The sequence below is a fragment of the Pseudophryne corroboree genome, chromosome 4 (assembly GCF_028390025.1).
Source record: "Pseudophryne corroboree isolate aPseCor3 chromosome 4, aPseCor3.hap2, whole genome shotgun sequence".
In the NCBI taxonomy this organism is placed as follows: domain Eukaryota; kingdom Metazoa; phylum Chordata; class Amphibia; order Anura; family Myobatrachidae; genus Pseudophryne; species Pseudophryne corroboree.
Window position 1 is genome coordinate 842,543,609 of NC_086447.1, and position 20,400 is coordinate 842,564,008.

General features: G+C 49.2%; 1 protein-coding gene across 2 annotated transcripts in view; it reads left to right on the plus strand.

The window, feature by feature from the left end:
* TRMT6 (tRNA methyltransferase 6 non-catalytic subunit) overlaps positions 1 to 20,400 on the plus strand; it is a 163,431-nt gene that overhangs the window by 97,033 nt on the left and 45,998 nt on the right. For both annotated transcript variants that reach the window (XM_063918599.1, XM_063918600.1), the window contains exon 6: positions 11,148 to 11,272. In XM_063918599.1, the coding sequence (XP_063774669.1) occupies positions 11,148 to 11,272 (125 nt within the window). The remainder of the gene's footprint in view (positions 1 to 11,147; positions 11,273 to 20,400) is intronic.

Consider the following 20,400-nt stretch of genomic DNA (forward strand, 5'->3'; position numbering starts at 1 on the left):
AGTTTATGCTGGGTCCCTTTACCAGTATGATATACTTTGCTTATGTGCATGGAAGAAGCAGTCAGTTTGCAGTAGTAGATTGCTGGATTCATCCTTGTAATATATTCAAAGCATTTCTGCCTGAAGACATTAGGACTCATTTAGAGTTAGTGGTAATCCATCTAACAGGTGAAACATTGCAACTTGGCAAAACCATGTTCAACCGCAGCGAAGGGGGAGCACGTTCAAAATGTGCAGACAAATTTAGAGTTGGAGGCTAGTGTTGAACTGCGCATTGCATTGCTAAATAAAGCTGGTCAGTATTGGTGTGCTGCATTTGCACGCCTAACATTACTTCATGGATGGATCTGGTCAAGATCAGCACCTTAAAATGGATTTGCTATTATCTATATAATAAATAGCCCATACTGTACATGTAATGGGCAAATCCCTGGTTCCTGGATGCTGATCTGAGGTTGTCAAAATACAACAGGTTAGAAACTCCCAAATTGTTGTTTCCGATAATTTGGGGTTGGAATCTGCGAATTGAGATTGTCCAACATTTGGATTTTACTCATCACCCAGCCATCTTCAGAATGGAGAATTGGTCCAGTTAGTTGCTGATGGATGGGCACCTTAAGACTCTTTGGACCATGTCCAGTTGGCGCCGAGGTTTTACCTGTAAAAAATTACGTGGACTCGCAACCAATTTAAGATTAGCGCGGGTATGCGCGCACCCAACACCCACAGTATCCAGTTTAAACAACAACAAAAAATAATTGGTCATGGGATATATTTCAGGCAAAATCCCACGGGACGGATTTAACACAGCAGGCAGCCTGTATTATTTTTAACACAGATGTTCTGTGCAGGAAGATGTGCAGGGTTAGGGGTAGTATGTGTGGGGTGCAGGGTTAGGGATGGTGTGTGCAGGGAGCAGTGCAGGGTTAGGAGTGGTATGTGCGGGGAGCGTTGCAGGGTTAGGGGTGGTGTGTGCGAGGAACAGTGTAGGGTTAGGGGTGGTGTGTGCGGGGAGCAGTGCAGGGTTAGGGGTGGTGTGTGCGGGGAGCAGTGTAGGGTTAGGGGTGGTGTGTGCGGGGAGCAGTGCAGGGTTAGGGGGGTAGTGTGTGCGGGGAGCAGTGCATGGTTAGAGGTGGTGTATGCGGGGAGCAGTGCAGGGTTAGGGGTGGTGTGTGCGAGGAGCAGTGCAGGGTTAGGGGTGGTGTGTGCGGGGAGCAGTGCAGGTTAGGGGTGGTGGGTGCGGGGAGCAGTGCAGGGTTAGGGGTGGTGTGTGCGGGGAGCAGTGCAGGTTAGGGGTAGTGTGTCTGGGGAGCAGTGCAGGGTTAGGGGTGGTGTGTGCGGGGAGCAGTGCAGGGTTAGGGGTGGTGTGTGCGAGGAGCAGTGCAGGGTTAGGGGTGGTGTGTGCGGGGAGCAGTGCAGGGTTAGGGGTGGTGTGTCTGGGGAGCAGTGCAGGGTTAGGGGTGGTGTGTGCGGGGAGCAGTGCTGGGTTAGGGGTGGTGTGTGGAGAGCAGTGCAGGGTTAGGGGTGGTGTGTGCGGGGAGCAGGTGCAGGGTTTGGGGTGGTGTGTGCGGGGAGCAGTGCAGGGTTTGGGGTGGTGTGTGCGGGGAGCAGTGCAGGGTTAGGGGTGGTGTGTGCGGGGAGCAGTGCAGGGTTAGGGGTGGTGTGTGCGGGGAGCAGTGCAGGGTTAGGGGTAGTGTGTCTGGGGAGCAGTGTAGGGTTAGGGGTGGTGTGTGCGGGGAGCAGTGCAGGTTAGGGGTAGTGTGTCTGGGGAGCAGTGCAGGGTTAGGGGTGGTGTGTGCGGGGAGCAGTGCAGGGTTAGGGGTAGTGTGTGCGGGGAGCAGTGCAGGGTTAGGGGTAGTGTGTGCGGGGAGCAGTGCAGGGTTAGGGGTAGTGTGTGTGGGGAGCAGTGCAGGGTTAGGGGTAGTGCGTGCGGGGAGCAGGTGCAGGGTTAGGGGTGGTGTGTGCGGGGAGCAGTGCAGGGTTAGGGGTGGTGTGTGTGGGGAGCAGTGTATGGTTATGGGTGGTTGTGCGGGGAGCAGTGCAGGGTTAGGGGTGGTGTGTGCGGGGAGCAGTGCAGGGTTATGGGTGGTGTGTGCGGGGAGCAGGTGCAGGGTTAGGGGTGGTGTGTGCAGGGAGCAGTGCAGGGTTGGGGATGGTGTGTGCGGTGAGCAGTGCAGGGTTAGGGGTAGTATGTGTGGAGTGCAGGGTTAGGGATGGTGTGTGCGGGGAGCAGTGCAGGGTTAGGGGTGGTGTGTGCAGGGAGCAGTGCAGGGTTAGGGGTAGTGTATGCGGGGAGCAGTGCAGGGTTAGGGGTGGTGTGTGCAGGGAGCAGTGCAGGGTTAGGGGTGGTGTGTGTAGGGAGCAGTGCAGGGTTGGGGATGGTGTGTGCGGGGAGCAGTGCAGGGTTGGGGATGGTGTGTGCGGGGAGCAGTGCAGGGTTAGGGGTGGTGTGTGCGGGGAGCAGTGCAGGGTTAGGGGTGGTGTGTGCGGGGAGCAGTACAGGGTTAGGGGTGGTGTGTGCGAGGAGCAGTGCAGGGTTAGGGGTGGTGTGTCTGGGGAGCAGTGCACGGTTAGGGGGTGGTGTGTGCGAGGAGCAGTGCAGGGTTAGGGGTGGTGTGTGCAGGGAGCAGTGCAGGGTTAGGGGTGGTGTGTGCGGGGAGCAGTGCAGGGTTAGGGGTGGTGTGTGCGGGGAGCAGTGCAGGGTTAGGGGCGGTGTGTGCGGGGAGCAGTGCAGGGTTAGGGGTGGTGTGTGTGAGGAGCAGTGCAGGGTTAGGGGTGGTGTGTGCGAGGAGCAGTGCAGGGTTAGGGGTGGTGTGTGCGAGGAGCAGTGCAGGGTTAGGGGTGGTGTGTGCGAGGAGCAGGGTTAGGGGTGGTGTGTGCGGGGAGCAGGTGCAGGGTTAGGGGTGGTGTGTCTGGGGTGCAGTGCAGGGTTAGGGGTGGTGTGTGTGAGGAGCAGTGCAGGGTTAGGGGTGGTGTGTGCAAAGAGCAGTGCAGGGTTAGGGGTGGTGTGTGCGAGGAGCAGTGCAGGGTTAGGGGTGGTGTGTGCGAGGAGCAGGGTTAGGGGTGGTGTGTGCGGGGAGCAGGTGCAGGGTTAGGGGTGGTGTGTCTGGGGTGCAGTGCAGGGTTAGAGGTGGTGTGTGCGAGGAGCAGTGCAGGGTTAGGGGTGGTGTGTGCGAGGAGCGGTGCAGGGTTAGGGGTGGTGTGTGGGAGGAGCAGTGCAGGGTTAGGGGTGGTGTGTGCGGGGAGCAGTGCAGGGTTTGGGGTGGTGTGTGCGAGGAGCAGGCGCAGGGTTAGGGGTGGTGTGTGCGAGGAGCAGGCGCAGGGTTAGGGGTGGTGTGTGCGGGGAGCAGTGCAGGGTTTGGGGTGGTGTGTGCGAGGAGCAGGCGCAGGGTTAGGGGTGGTGTGTGCGAGGAGCAGTGCAGGGTTAGGGGTGGTGTGTGCGAGGAGCGGTGCAGGGTTAGGGGTGGTGTGTGGGAGGAGCGGTGCAGGGTTAGGGGTGGTGTGTGCGGGGAGCAGTGCAGGGTTAGGGGTGGTGTGTGCGGGGAGCAGTGCAGGGTTAGGGGTGGTGTGTGCGGGGAGCAGTGCAGGGTTAGGGGTGGTGTGTGCGGGGAGCAGGTGCAGGGTTTGGGGTGGTGTGTGCGGGGAGCAGGTGCAGGGTTAGGGGTGGTTTGTGCGGGGAGCAGTGCAGGGTTAGGGGTGGTGTGTGCGGGGAGCAGTGCAGGGTTATGGGTGGTGTGTGTGGGGAGCAGGTGCAGGGTTTGCGGTGGTGTGTGCGGGGAGCAGGTGCAGGGTTAGGGGTGGTGTGTGCGGGGAGCAGTGCAGGGTTAGGGGTGGTGTGTGCGGGGAGCAGTGCAGGGTTAGGGGTGGTGTGTGCGAGGAGCAGTGCAGGGTTAGGGGTGATGTGTGCGGGGAGCAGTGCAGGGTTAGGGGTGGTGTGTGTGGGGAGCAGTGCAGGGTTATGGGTGGTGTGTGTGGGGAGCAGGTGCAGGGTTTGCGGTAGTGTGTGCGGGGAGCAGGTGCAGGGTTAGGGGTGGTGTGTGCGGGGAGCAGTGCAGGGTTAGGGGTGGTGTGTGCGGGGAGCAGTGCAGGGTTAGGGGTGGTGTGTGCGAGGAGCAGTGCAGGGTTAGGGGTGATGTGTGCGGGGAGCAGTGCAGGGTTAGGGGTGGTGTGTGCGGGGAGCAGTGCAGGGTTATGGGTGGTGTGTGTGGGGAGCAGGTGCAGGGTTTGCGGTGGTGTGTGCGGGGAGCAGGTGCAGGGTTAGGGGTGGTGTGTGCGGGGAGCAGTGCAGGGTTAGGGGTGGTGTGTGCGGGGAGCAGTGCAGGGTTAGGGGTGGTGTGTGCGAGGAGCAGTGCAGGGTTAGGGGTGGTGTGTGTGGGGAGCAGTGCAGGGTTAGGGGTGGTGTGTGTGGGGAGCAGGTGCAGGGTTTGCGGTAGTGTGTGCGGGGAGCAGGTGCAGGGTTAGGGGTGGTGTGTGCGGGGAGCAGTGCAGGGATAGGGGTTGTGTGTGCGAGGAGCAGGGTGAGTGTTAGTGTGTGTGGGGAGCAGGTGCAGGCTGAGTCGTAGTGTGTGTGGGAAATGTGTGCAGGGTGAGCGGTAGTGGGTGCAGGGTTAGGGGTAATACTTATCTTGTACCCGGCCGGTCCCTGGAAGCTGTCTCTGCTGCGATGGTGGAGAGAAGAACCGGAGGAGGATGCAGCGCTTCAGAAGGTGAGTAATTGGATTAATTAAGCTAATATGAAATTTCCAATTGCTTAATTAGTCATTAGGAAGGGTGCTGCAGCAGTTCCAGAGCTATTCCCAAACATTTTTCCTAAAAATATGTGTTTCTCTAACGTCCTAAGTGGATGCTGGGACTCCGTAAGGACCATGGGGAATAGCGGCTCCGCAGGAGACAGGGCACAAAATAAAAGCTTGAGATATCAGGTGGTGTGCACTGGCTCCTCCCCCTATGACCCTCCTCCAAGCCAGTTAGATTTTTGTGCCCGGCCGAGAAGGGTGCAAACTAGGTAGCTCTCCAGAGCTGCTTAGAATAAAAGTTTAGTTAGGTTTTTTTATTTTCAGTGAGTCCTGCTGGCAACAGGCTCACTGCATCGTGGGACTAAGGGGAGAAGAAGCGAACTCACCTGAGTGCAGAGTGGATTGGGCTTCTTAGGCTACTGGACGTTAGCTCCAGAGGGACGATCACAGGTTCAGCCTGGATGGGTCACCGGAGCCGCGCCGCCGTCCCCCTTACAGAGCCAGAAGAGACGAAGGTCCGGTGAAAGCGGCGGCAGAAGACATCCTGTCTTCAAGACTAAGGTAGCGCACAGCACCGCAGCTGTGCGCCATTGCTCTCAGCACACTTCACACTCCGGTCACTGAGGGTGCAGGGCGCTGGGGGGGAGCGCCCTGAGACGCAATATAACACACATATACCTTAGCTGGCAAAAGGAATACATCACATATAGCTCCAGGGCTATATGGATGTATTTTTTCCCCTGCCATTTTACACAAAAAAGCGGGAGTTAAGGACGTCGTGAAGGGGCGGGGCCTATCTCCTCAGCACACTGGCGCCATTATTCCCTCACAGCTCCGCTGGAAGGACGGCTCCCTGATTCTCCCCTGCAGTACTGCATCTGATTCAGGGTAAAAAAGAGAAGGGGGGGCATTTTGGCAGCAAATAACTAGATTAACAGCAGCTATAAGGGATTAACACTTATATAAGGTTATCCCTGTATATATATAGCGCTGGGTGTGTGCTGGCAGACTCTCCCTCTGTCTCTCCAAAGGGCTAAGTGGGGTCCTGTCCTCTATCAGAGCATTCCCGGTGTGTGTGCTGTGTGTCGGTACGCGTGTGTCGACATGTATGAGGAGGAAAATGAGGTGGAGGCGGAGCAGTTGCCTGTGTTAGTGATGTCACCCCCTAGGGAGTCGACACCTGACTGGATGATTGTGTTTAAGCAATTAAGTGATAATGTCAGCAATTTACAAAAAACTGTTGACGACATGAGAAAGCCGGCAAATCAATTAGTGCCTGTTCAGGCGTCTCAGACACCCTCAGGGGCCCTAAAACGGCCGCTACCTCAGTGGGTCGACACGGATCCAGATACAGATACTGAATCTAGTGTCGACGGTGACGAGACAAACGTAATGTCCAGTAGGGCCACACGTTACATGATCACGGCAATGAAAGAGGCATTGAACCTTTCTGACACTACAAATACCTCAAAGGCGGGTATTATGTGGGGTGTGAAAAAACTGCCAATAGTTTTTCCTGAGTCTGAGGAAATAAATGAGGTGTGTGATAAAGCGTGGGTTTCCCCCGATAAACAACAGCTAATTTCTAATAAGTTATTAGCACTATACCCTTTCCCGCCAGAGGTTAGGGCACGGTGGGAAACACCCCCTAGGGTAGATAAGGCGCTCACACGTTTATCTAAACAAGTAGCGTTACCGTCCCCTGATACGGCCACCCTCAAAGAACCAGCTGATAGGAGGCTGGAAAATATCCTGAAAAGTATATACACACATACTGGTGTTATACTGCGACCAGCAATCGCATCAGCCTGGATGTGCAGTGCTGGAGTCGCATGGGCGGATTCCCTGACTGAGAATATTGATACCCTGGATAGGGACAATATTCTGTTAACTATAGAACATTTAAAGGATGCATTGCTATATATGCGTGATGCGCAGAGGGATATTTGTACCCTGGCATCAAGAGTAAGCGCAATGTCCATCTCTGCCAGAAGAGCATTATGGACCAGACAGTGGTCAGGGGACGCAGATTCCAAACGGCACATGGAAGTATTGCCGTATAAGGGGGAGGAGTTATTTGGGGCTGGTCTAACAGACCTGGTGGCCACGGCAACGGCTGGAAAATCCACCTTTTTACCCCAGGTTACTTCACATCAACAGAAAAAGACACAGTCTTTTCAAACTCAGTCCTTTCGTTCCCATAAGTACAAGCGAGCAAAAGGTCACTCTTTTCTGCCCAAGGGCAGAGGAAGAGGAAAAAGGCAGCACCATGCAGCCGCTTCCCAGGAGCAGAAGCCCTCCCCTGCTTCTGCCAAGTCTTCAGCATGACGCTGGGGCTTTACAAGCAGACTCAGACACGGTGGGGGCCCGTCTCAAGTATTTCAACGCGCAGTGGGCTCACTCGCAAGTGGATCCCTGGATTCTACAGGTAGTATCACTGGGGTACAAACTGGAATTCGAGGCGTTTCCTCCTCATCGGTTCCTGAAGTCTGCTTTACCAAAGTCTCCCTCCGACAGGGAGGCAGTATTGGAAGCCATTCACAAGCTGTACTCCCAGCAGGTGATAATCAAGGTACCCCTCTTACAACAGGGGAAGGGGTATTATTCCACACTATTTGTGGTACCGAAGCCGGACGGCTCGGTGAGACCAATATTAAATCTAAAATCTTTGAACACTTACATAAAAAGGTTCAAATTCAAGATGGAGTCACTCAGAGCGGTGATAGCGAACCTGGAAGAGGGGGACTATATGGTGTCGCTGGACATCAAGGATGCTTATCTCCACGTCCCAATATATCCTTCTCACCAAGGGTACCTCAGGTTTGTAGTACAAAACTGTCATTATCAGTATCAGACGCTGCCGTTTGGATTGTCCACGGCGCCTCGGGTCTTTACCAAGGTAATGGCCGAAATGATGATTCTTCTACGAAGAAAAGGCATCTTAATTATCCCTTACTTGGACGATCTCCTGATAAGGGCAAGAACCAAGGAACAGTTAGAAGTCGGAGTGGCACTATCTCAGGTAGTGCTAAGTCAGCACGGATGGATTCTAAATATTCCAAAATCGCAGCTGATTCCAACGACACGTCTACTGTTCTTAGGAATGATTCTGGACACAGTCCAGAAGAAGGTGTTTCTCCCGGAGGAGAAGGCCAGGGAGTTATCCGAGCTAGTCAGGAACCTCCTAAAACCAGGACAGGTCTCAGTGCATCAGTGCACAAGGGTCCTGGGAAAAATGGTGGCTTCTTACGAAGCGATTCCATTCGGAAGATTCCATGCAAGAACTTTTCAGTGGGATCTACTGGGAAAATGGTCCGGATCGCATCTTCAGATGCATCAACGGATAACCCTGTCGCCAAGGACAAGGGTGTCTCTCCTGTGGTGGCTTCAGAGGGCTCATCTACTAGAGGGCCGCAGATTTGGCATTCAGGATTGGATCCTGGTAACCACGGATGCCAGCCTGAGAGGCTGGGGAGCAGTCACACAGGGAAGGAATTTCCAGGGCTTGTGGTCAAGCATGGAAACATCTCTTCATATAAACATTCTAGAACTAAGGGCCATTTACAATGCCTTAATTCAAGCAAAACCTCTGCTTCAGGGTCAGGCGGTGTTGATCCAGTCGGACAACATCACGTCAGTCGCCCACATAAACAGACAGGGCGGCACGAGAAGCAGGAGGGCAATGGCAGAAACTGCAAGGATTCTTCGCTGGGCGGAAAATCATGTGATAGCACTGTCAGCAGTGTTCATTCCGGGAGTGGACAACTGGGAAGCAGACTTCCTCAGCAGACACGACCTTCACCCGGGAGAGTGGGGACTTCACCCAGAAGTCTTCCACCAAATTGTAAACTGTTGGGAAAGACCAAAGGTGGACATGATGGCGTCACGTCTAAACAAAAAACTGGACAGATATTGCGCCAGGTCAAGGGACCCTCAGGCAATAGCAGTGGACGCTCTGGTAACGCCGTGGGTGTACCAGTCAGTGTATGTATTCCCTCCTCTGCCCCTCATACCGAAAGTATTGAGAATCATAAGAAGGAGAGGAGTAAGAACTATACTCGTGGTTCCGGATTGGCCAAGAAGGTCTTGGTACCCGGAACTTCAAGAGATGCTCACGGACGAACCGTGGCCTCTACCTCTAAGACAGGACCTGCTACTGCAGGGGCCTTGTCTGTTCCAAGACTTACCGCGGCTGCGTTTGACGGCATGGCGGTTGAACGCCGGATCCTGAAGGACAAGGGCATTCCAGAAGAAGTCATCCCTACTCTGGTAAAAGCCAGAAAGGAAGTAACCGCAAAACATTATCACCGCATTTGGCGTAAATATGTTGCGTGGTGTGAGGCCAAGAAGGCCCCTACACAGGAATTTCAACTGGGTCGTTTCTTGCATTTCCTGCAAACAGGACTGTCTATGGGCCTAAAATTAGGGTCCATTAAGGTTCAAATTTCGGCCCTGTCGATATTCTTCCAGAAAGAACTGGCTTCAGTACCTGAAGTTCAGACATTTGTGAAAGGGGTGCTGCACATACAGCCTCCTTTTGTGCCTCCAGTGGCACCTTGGGATCTCAATGTTGTGTTGAGATTTCTAAAATCACACTGGTTTGAACCATTGTCTACGGTAGATTTTAAATATCTCACGTGGAAGGTGTCGATGCTGTTGGCCTTGGCTTCAGCTAGGCGTGTGTCTGAATTGGCGGCTTTATCATGTAAAAGCCCTTACCTAAATTTTCATTCTGACAGGGCGGAATTGAGGACTCGTCCTCAATTTCTACCTAAGGTGGTTTCTGCATTTCACATGAACCAACCTATTGTGGTACCTGCGGCTACTAGGGACTTAGAGGACTCTAAGTTGCTGGACGTTGTCAGGGCCTTGAAAATATATGTTTCCAGGACGGCTGGAGTCAGGAAAACTGACTCGCTGTTTATCCTGTATGCACCCAACAAGCTGGGTGCTCCTGCTTCAAAGCAGACGATTGCTCGTTGGATTTGTAGTACAATTCAGCTTGCACATTCCGTGGCAGGATTGCCACAGCCAAAATCAGTAAAAGCCCATTCCACAAGGAAAGTGGGCTCATCTTGGGCGGCTGCCCGAGGGGTCTCGGCTTTACAACTTTGCCGAGCAGCTACTTGGTCAGGGGTAAACACGTTTGCTAAATTCTACAAATTTGATACCCTGGCTGAGGAGGACCTGGAGTTCTCTCATTCGGTGCTGCAGAGTCATCCGCACTCTCCCGCCCGTTTGGGAGCTTTGGTATAATCCCCATGGTCCTTACGGAGTCCCAGCATCCACTTAGGACGTTAGAGAAAATAAGATTTTACTTACCGATAAATCTATTTCTCGTAGTCCGTAGTGGATGCTGGGCGCCCATCCCTAGTGCGGATTGTCTGCAATACTTGTATATAGTTATTGTTACAAAAAATTCGGGTTATTAGTGTTGAGCCATCCTTTCAGAGGCTCCTTTAAATTTATCATACTGTTAACTGGGTTCAGATCACGAGTTGTACGGTGTGATTGGTGTGGCTGGTATGAGTCTTACCCGGGATTCAATATCCTTCCTTATTATGTACGCTCGTCCGGGCACAGTATCCTAACTGGCTTGGAGGAGGGTCATAGGGGGAGGAGCCAGTGCACACCACCTGATATCTCAAGCTTTTATTTTGTGCCCTGTCTCCTGCGGAGCCGCTATTCCCCATGGTCCTTACGGAGTCCCAGCATCCACTACGGACTACGAGAAATAGATTTATCGGTAAGTAAAATCTTATTTTTAGGAATAGCAATAATCTCCACCTGTGGGAAAACCCCCTGCACTTCTTCGCAGCCGTGCTATCGGGTCAGAAATGCACATGTGCGGTGACTGCATTGCACAGGCGCGTCATTGCTCTGGGACAACCGTCGCCGGGCAGTGACGCCACGAACTAAGAAAGCGGTCGCAGCGGCGACTGCAAGAAGATTGACAGGAGGAAGGCGTTCCGGGGCATAAACTGACCGTTTTCTGGGATTGGTGTCGCGACCGCAGGCGTGTCCAGGCATTTGGAGGGCGGATGTCTGACGTAAATTCTGGGACCTGCATCGCTGGATCGATCGCACAGGGTAAGTAACTCTTACCTTGGTCTTCTTTTCCACAAAACTTTTTTTTGCATAGCTCGGCTGCACAAGCGATCGCAGCCCTGCTCTGCAGAAATACACTCCCCCATAGGCAGCAAAAAGTTGCTACGTGCGATCAACTCGGAATGACCCCCAATGTTTCCGTTTTACCTTGTTCTGATATATGTATTTACAGCTAAAATCATTACAATGTCACAATATTGACAAACAACGCTGTCATTTCTACAAAGCCAAATAAGAACAAAATGTAATTGTGCTTTTTTTTCTGCAACAGAAACATCCTGATTTTCTTTTGTGTCTCGCCAGCCAGCTCCGATATGATACACTGGCCCAGATGCTCGCATTGGGAAATATTCATGCGGGGAGTAAAGTGATCGTCATGGAAACGTGTGCCGGTCTAGTGTTGGGATCGGTTATGGAGCGCATGGGAGGTAAGACTGTACAATTAGGCACTTTATCCAAGTAGTTGCTGCATCCATACAAATATATTTTGAATAGTCATTTCTAATTGAGGGGGTGGGGGGAACAGTCGGTGAGTGTGAACTTGGGGACATAAACATATTTTTGCAGTATGCTACAGGAGAATACACGACTTTATCCACCCACCCCTTTCTGGCACATGAGAATCTACATGAACAATAATGATGACTTCTAATTGCTACCGTATCCGTATTCATTCCAACTAGACGTCACTCACCCCGCTGCCGCCTCCTCCCTGCCATCCGTTCCCTCACCCTGCCCATGTCTCCTTATGCTTATAGACAGAATGCATAAACATTTTTATTTTTAGTAGCTAATTCCTGTAGAAGTATCTGATGGCGCAGTCCCTCTGTTGTTTGTTTTTTGCAGTCCCTAATATGTGATTGTTTCTTGCATTCCCATTGGTCCTTTCAAGTTGAATTTTGCCTAAACCACCTAAAGAGTAACACACAGAATTGTTTTAGGTTTTTGAATTCCCAAGGCGTGACGTCATTAGAGTGTGTGTGTGTGTGTGTGTGTGTGTGTGTGTGTGTGTGTGTACATGCTAGTTCATGCTGCTATGAAATTCAACGACAAGCCTGGTGAGTGCTCTTTTTATTCTTATGTATTATGAAGGTTTCCTGAAACCTACGGGATAACCTTGAGCGTTAAAAGCAACCCGGCTTATCTACCCGAGTTGGAAACTTAGCACGGCTGGGCTATATATTACCATATGCAGCCACTAGTCCATACAGCCAAGTTAGAGGAAGCAGGTCCACATTGTGGGGGGTATTCAATTAGCTGCAATATCGGACTTTTCAAGAGAAAAACCAGACTTTTCCCGCTAATCGCAATTACAGCTTATTCAATTATCCGGGAAAATTTATCTGTGATAATTTTTTCGCAAATTTCACTTCACCTACTCTGAGCACGCTACTTTCCGTGTGCTCACACCTCATGCCACCTGTCTGTCACCACCCTCCCTCTAGACTGTAAGCTACTTGGAGCAGGGCACCATTCCTTCCTGTTCTCACTGCCCTCTAGTCTCACACTTCAGTTACAGCTCTCTCCTACTCGGCAACCGTCTCTACCCGCATCTACTCTCCCTCGTAACCGTTCATCTCTTCCAGCAGCTGCCTGCCCCTAGTAGTACGCCCATTACTCCTTTGCTTCCTTGCATCTCAGCTGTTGTGTGTACTGAGAACTGTGCTGCTAATTGTTACCTGTACTCTGTTTTAGTTTTTTAGTTACTTTACTATTACGTTCTGTGGGTGTGGTATAACAGATAGACAGTGTCTAGTTAGACAGTCAATAGATAGACACCACATGTTAGACAGTCAAAAGGTCGACCGGGTCAAAAGATAGACAAGATTAAAAGTAGACAGTACAAATGGTCGACAGGGTTCAAAAGGTCGCCATGAAAATGGTCGACATGAAAAAGGTAGACAACATTTGTTTTGCTTTTTGGGGGTTTGTGTGGATAGTTTTGTCATCTGGGCCCCCCCAGTTGTAGAAAGTTATCCCCTTGCGGGACTCGCTTTGCTCACCATGTTTCTGGCTCGCCACAAGGTTTGTAACCAACTCTATGCCGACATGGATATAGAAGGTATGAATAAGGCCAAATACATGTAAAATTGAAAGAAAAAAAAAACCAGTCTACTGTTTTATGTCAACCATTTTCATGTCGACCTTTTGTACTGTTGACCTAATGTCTGTCTAACATATGGTGTCTATCTATTGACTGTCTATCTATCATCAGGATACAAAGTTCCGTGTACCCTGTATTGTTCTAATGTGTGCTGTATGTATGGCACTGCGAACCACTTGTGTAATACCAAATATAATAATAATATCACTGTTGTTTGGAGTCTACATGTGAATGCTACAAGGTAGTTATCTACCGTCCTAGCGTGACAGTAAAACGCGTTACTTCTTTAAGCTCTTTCATGTAATTATTATTAACAACAGTGGTTAGGGCTACAGTCCTCATGGAATATTGATGGTGCTTACATCAGGGGGATGCCCTTTCATTGACTGCTCTTTCCTGAGCCCTATTGTGTGGGGCACAACAGAAATTGGTAGGACATTATTATAGGATTTAATTAGCTATTCACCGTTAACAGGGAATTCAATACCTTGGAAAGGTTTCTAAAGCTTTCCGAAAAAGTGTAATCATAACGTAACTAAGCCACCAAAGAGACTGGCAGGATGTACTGACCTGTTTCTTTTTAAAGGGTAATTAATTTTTCACGCGTCTCACATTTTGAATGCACTGTGATGTAAGAGGAGTACAGAAAGTGTAACATTGTGACATACGGAGACCAGGAGACAGCCTTCAGTATCAGTGTAGACCTTTTCATTTTTCCAAGGCGACATGATCTTTTGTTTGGGAGGGGGATTTTCCACCTTCAGAGGACTTTGATGTGTTGGCTTTTGCATCTATCCTTCTGTAACTTTCTTGTGTTTCTTATTTTTCTGTGTTTTTTTAGCCATAAATATGAGTATTTTGTCTTGGAGAGGTTTATGTTGGTTACCCTGTGATGCAACACACTCTGTTTTGCAGTATTGGATACATTTGTATGTAGGTAACATCTGCACCTACTAAATGTAATGACATTACCTGATACTATAAAGACATGGCTAAAAACATCACTGAATGCTGCCGCTAACATTGAGCTGCAGAAGCAAATGAATTAAAGTTCTCTGGGAGTTGTAAGCCCTGTGAATGTATTTGCTGGCTGTTTTTTTCCCATTTGGTGAAATAGGAGCCTTTTGTAATGCGTTTTATTTCTTCCCAAAACTACGTTACCAGTTTATTCCTGAATAGTACATTAAAAGCAAAATATAGTGTAAGCTGATCAGGCTGTATATTGTTGCGCCTTTCGTTAGGTGCAACATCGTTATAAGAGACCAGCAGAAGCGGTAACGTTTTTTTGGGTTTTTTTTACATGCATTCATTTATACATATATGCAACAGTATGTAAATGTAATCAGTCTTCAGATGTAATGTAAAACATTAAACATGGGGAACATATTGAATAACTTGGAATTAAGTCACTTGATTAAAACCGGTATTAATAAGGAAGTCATTCTGCATTTCTGTTGATGCCGTTTGCTTCTTAATGTATGAATACCCCACACACACACACACGCGCGCGCACACGCACATACTCACAACTGCAAGGAGGATGTTTATAGGTTGCACATTTTTTAAATAATAAAATTAATCCTCTGATTTCAAAAAAACACTGCCTTCATGATCTGTATTAGTGTTTACAGTAGGTATATGTTTGTATATTTTAGATTAAATCTTTTATCACCAACGTCAATACACTTTTCTAAGTGATTCATGGTCAGCGCTTTAAGATAAGTGTTGTTGCACAGGCCTTACACTATTTTGGTTGTCCTACTGTGGATTATTTCTAATTTGTTACAATTTATGTATTATTGTATGTATTAATGTGTCAGTATATACTCCGCACAGGGCCGAATATAGGGGTCAGGCCTCCCCTAGGCACATTATTGTCGCCCCCTCCTTCATCACGTTATTGCCCCCTTCATTTTGGGTGCAAGTCCAGATGCCTCGAGACCACCAAAACAGCCCCCGACCTCACCCTACTACCAACTCCTTGACCACAATTTGCTGCCCATTGACTTACCCCCATAATGTGCTCAATAAAATATACAGTGGGGCAAAAAAGTATTTGGACAGTCACCAACTGTGCAAGTTGACCGACTTAAAAAGATGAGAGGTCTGTAATTTCCATCATAGGTACACTTCAACTGTGAGAGTCAGAATCTGGAAAAAAAAAACTAGGAAATCACATTGTATAATTTTTAAACAATTTATTTGTATATTCTTGCGGAAAATAAATATTTGGACAATCAAAAAGTTTGACTCAATACTTTGTAATATAACCTCGGTTGGCAATTACAGAGGTCAAACGTTTCCTGTAGTTCTTGACCAGGTTTGCACACACTGTAGCTGGTATTTTGGCCCACTCTTCCATGCAGATCTTCTCTAGATCTGTCATGTTTTGGGGCTGTCGCCGGGCAACACGAACTTTCAACTCCCTCCACAGATTTTCTATCGGGTTGAGGTCTGGAGACTGGCTAGGCCACTCCAGGACCTTGAAATGCTTCTTACGGAGCCACTCCTTAGTTGCCCGGGCGGTGTGTTTTGGGTCATTGTCATGCTGGAAGACCCAGCCACGTTCCATCTTCAATGCTCTTACTGAAGGAAGGAGGTTTTTGTCCAAAATCTCACGCTACATGGCCCCATTCATCCTCTCCTTAATACGGATCAGTAGTCCTGTCACTTTTGCAGAAAAGCAGCCCCAAAGCATGATGTTTCCACCCCTATGCTTCACAGTGGGTATGGTGTTCTTGGGATGTCATTCATCATTCTTCTTCCTCCAAACACGGCGAGTGGAGTTTATATCAAAATGTTTGATTTTGCTCTCCTCTGACCATTCTCCCAGTCCTCCTCTGGATCATCCAGATGGTCACTGGCAAACTTTAGATGGGCCTGGACATGTGCTGGCTTAAGCAGCAGGACCTTTCGGGTACTGCAGGATTTCAATCCATGACAACGTAGTGTGTTACTAATGGTAACCTTTGTGACTGTGGTCCCAGCTCTCTTGAGGTCATTGACCAGGTCCCCCCATGTAGTTCTGGGCTGATTCCTCACCGTTCTCAAAATCATTGATACCCCACGAGGTGAGATCTTGCATGATGGAGCCCCAGGTCGAGGGAGATTGTCAGTGATCTTGTATTTCTTCCATTTTTTAATAATTGCGCCAACAGTTGATCTCTTCTCACCAAGCTGCTTGCCTATTGTCGAGTAGCTCATCCCAGCCTTATGCAGCTCTACAATTTTGTCCCTGGTGTCCTTAGACAGCTCTCTGGTCTTGGCCATGGTGGAGAGGTAGCAGTCTGACTGTTTGAGGGTGTGGACAGGTGTCTTTTATACAGATAACCAGTTCAAACAGGTGCCATTAATACAGGTAACGAGTGGAGGATAGAAGAGCTTCTTAAAGAAGAAGTAACAGGTCTGTGAGAGCCAGAAATCTTGCTGCTTGGTAGGGGTCCAAATATTTATTTTCCACAAGAATATACAAGTAAATTGTTTAAAAATCATACAATGTGATTTCTTGTTTTTTTTCCAGATTCTGTCTCTCACAGTTGAAGTGTACCTATGATGGAAATTACAGACCTCTCTCATCTTTTTAAGTGGGTCAACTTGCACAATCGGTGGCTGTCCAAATACTTTTTTGCCCCACTGTATATACAAAAAAAAAAAAGTTGTAATGACGGGGGGGGGGGAAATCATCTGGCCCTTATCAGCCAGCTGTGCCGCCCCGCTGCAAGTGCTGCCCCTAGGAACGTGCCTCACATACATAGTGGGAAATCTGCTACGGACCCAGCAGCCACTTTATTAGATGCTGAGCAGGATCCCTCTATGCCTGCAGAACAGGCTAATTTTTTTGTGGCATGAATCCAACAAAGTGCAGAGAATATTCCTGTCCTGGGCCATGGTGACATGATAGCATCACCCAAGTGCTGCAGATGGAGATGCTGCACTAGGTGCTCTGCTGGATTGAGATCTGGTGATTGTCCTCCTTTACATGTTCTTGGAACCAGCTTGAGAGGACGAGTGCTTTGTGGCGTGTTATCCTGCTGGAGAAGATGGGTAGGCAGTGAACATAAAGGGCTGCGCATGGTCAGCAGCAATACAGCAATACTCATCAAGGCTGCGGCATTTAAGCAATGCTCAGTTGGTATTAACTGGTCTATTGTGCAGCAAAAAAACATTCCCCACCCCATTACACCGCCAGCCTGATCCACTGACACAAGGCTGGACGGATTCATGTTCTTTACACAAATTCTGACCTAATGATCTGCATATTGTAGCAAAAATAGAGATTTGTCAGATAGGCAACATTTTTCCAATTTGTGTCCACTGTAGCCTCTTGTTTTCAGCTGGCAGGAGTGGAACCCAGTGTGGTCTTCTGCTGCTGTAGCCCATCCACTTCAAGGATGGATGGGTTGTGCGTTCTGCATACCACATGGTTATTTAACAGTCGGCTTGAAGCTGGCCATTCTCCTTTCTACTGAACAAGGTATTATTGTCACACACAACTTGTGCTCTGGTGGATATTTTCTGATGTGTGCACCATTCTCTATTAGCCCCAGTGACGGTTGTGCATGAAAAATCCTGCAAGATCAACAGTATCTCAGCAGAGATATTAAAACCACATCATCTGTAACAAAAGTCATTCCATGGTCAAAGTCGCTTGTATCAAATTTCCCCGTTCTGGCAGTTGGTCTCAACAACAACTGAACCTCCTGACCATGTGCCTGGTTCTGATTTGGTAGTAAAGCAAAAATAAAAGTTAGTAACTTTGTGTCTGGAACAAACCATGATGCAATGCAAAGGGAGCAAATTCATTTATATTTTTTCTGTGCAGGGTAAATACTGTCTGTAAACACAGTTGGCTGATTATATTGTTGCTTTAACAAGTAGATGTATAGGTGTACCTAATAAATGGTCTCCGAGTGCTACTTCCACTTTCCTGTAAGTGGTCTTCCGGCTTTCCCAGTGGACTCTTCTTATCTTTATATAAACCTGTTACCCCGAGCCCCTATTCCTCCTTGCTATGGACATTACCTCATCAGTGACGCCCCTGGACTGAGCCTGCAGGAATATTCCATTTCTTCCAGCCCTTCATTGACTAAAATACTCTGTATTTCTGACCGCCAAACCTTTATCCGTTGTCATTGAGTGAAAGGGTTTCTGTTTCCGAATTCTGTGTCAATAGGCTAATATATCCATTACGTTTCTTAAGCTGGGTACACACTGGCGGATATATCGTGGGTGCGTCGGCGATTGTGTACCTTCACAGGCGCATTGCGTCTGCCCTACAGCACAGCCAATATATCGGCGCATCGTGCTGTGTGTACGGACAGTCTGCAGAACCCCCGTAAACTTGCCACAGAAGCTGCCGATGACTGACGGCACAACTGGGCGGGCACATGTAAACGCCTGCTCAGTTATGACGTCGGACCGACGATCGGTAGATGTGTCTGTACTTACCATTTGTCAGATAAGTTGACAGATTGGCCGATGTTCGATCCGTCCGCCTAGTGTGTACCCAGCATAAGACATGATTTCCTAACCATGTATTCTGTTCTGCTGTAAATCATCATCCAGTCTTTCTTTTTTTTCTTTTTTTTTTTCTTTATTAATGAAACCACTGTTGATGCTATAACGACTGCAATAAATTCTCCAACGCAATGTAAATCACCGAAAACATTTCTATTATACTGCGTTTACATGCTATGTCCTCAGGGATGGCCTCTCAATCCTTTTCCTCCCTTTCTTCCTTTTCCTCCCTTTCTTCCTTTTCCTCCCTTTCTTCCTTTTCCTCCCTTTCTTCCTTTTCCTCCCTTTACTCCCTTTACTCCTTTTCCTCCCTTTTCTCTTTACCCTCCTCATCTTTTGCACCACTACTGCTTGCCTTTTGAGGCTTACGGGTATTTTCTCATTCCAGACTAATTTTTTGTGGTGGTAAGACTTATGGTTATTTTTTTTCTCTCTAACGTCCTAGTGGATGCTGGGGACTCCGTAAGGACCATGGGGAATAGACGGGCTCCGCAGGAGACATGGGCACCTCAAGAAAGAATTTAGATTCTGGTGTGCTCTGGCTCCTCCCTCTATGTCCCTCCTCCAGACCCCAGTTTGAATCTGTGCCCGGACGAGCTGGGTGCTGTTCAGTGAGCTCTCCTGAGCTTGCTGTAAGAAAGTATTTTGTTTTTTTATTTTCAGGGAGCTCTGCTGGCAACAGACTCCCTGCATCGTGGGACTGAGGGGAGAGAAGCAGCCCTACTCTCTGCAGATAGGTCCTGCTTCTTAGGCTACTGGACACCATTAGCTCCAGAGGGATCGTATACAGGATCTCACCCTCGTCGTCCGATCCCGGAGCCGCGCCGCCGTCCCCCTCGCAGAGCCGGAAGACAGAAGCCGGGTGACAAAAGCAATAAGACTTCGAAATCGGCAGCAGAAGACTCCAGTCTTCACTGAGGTAGCGCACAGCACTGCAGCTGTGCGCCATTGCTCCCACACTACACCCACATACTCCGGTCACTGTAAGGGTGCAGGGGGAAGGCGCCCTGGGCAGCAATTAGAGACCTCTTTGGCAAAAGTTTGCATATATACAGTTGGGCACTGTATATATGTATGAGCCCCCGCCAAAAATTGTACATTAAAGCGGGACAGAAGCCCGCCGTCGAGGGGGCGGGGCTTCTTCCTCAGCACTCACCAGCGCCATGTTTTTTCTCCACAGCACCGCTGAGAGGAAGCTCCCCAGCCTCTCCCCTGCAGTTACACGGTAGAAGAGGGTAAAAAGAGGGGAGGGGGGCACATAATTAGGCGCAAAAATCAATATAAACAGCAGCTACTGGGTTAACATTAAGTTACTGTGTTATTCCTGTGTTAATAGCGCTGGGGTGTGTGCTGGCATACTCTCTCTCTGTCTCTCCAAAGGGCCTTATGGGGGAATTGTCTTCAGATGAGCATTCCCTGAGTGTGTGGTGTGTCGGTACGTGTGTCGACATGTCTGAGGTAAAAGGCTCCCCTAAGGAGGAGATGGAGCAAATGTGTGTGTGAGGGTGTCTCCGTCGACAACGCCGACACCTGTTTGGATATGTGTAATTAAGTGCTAAGGTGAATTTATTGCACAAAAGATTAGAGAACAGACAGGGAATCTACCCATGTCTGTCCCTATGTCGCAGAGACCTTCAGAGTCTCTCAATGATCACTATCCAAAATAATAGACACTGATATCGACACGGAGTCTGACTCCAGTGTCGACCACGATAATGCAAAGTTACAGCCAAAATGGCAGGAAAGTATTCAATATATGATTATTGTAATAAAAGATGATTTGCATATCACTGATGACTCATCTGTCCCTGACACAAGGGTACACATGTTTAAGGGGAAGAAAGCTGAGGTAAATTTCCCTCCTCTCATGATGAAAAAGAGCGGGAATCTCCAGACAAGAGACTGCAGTTTCCCACAAAGAATTCTCAGGGAGTA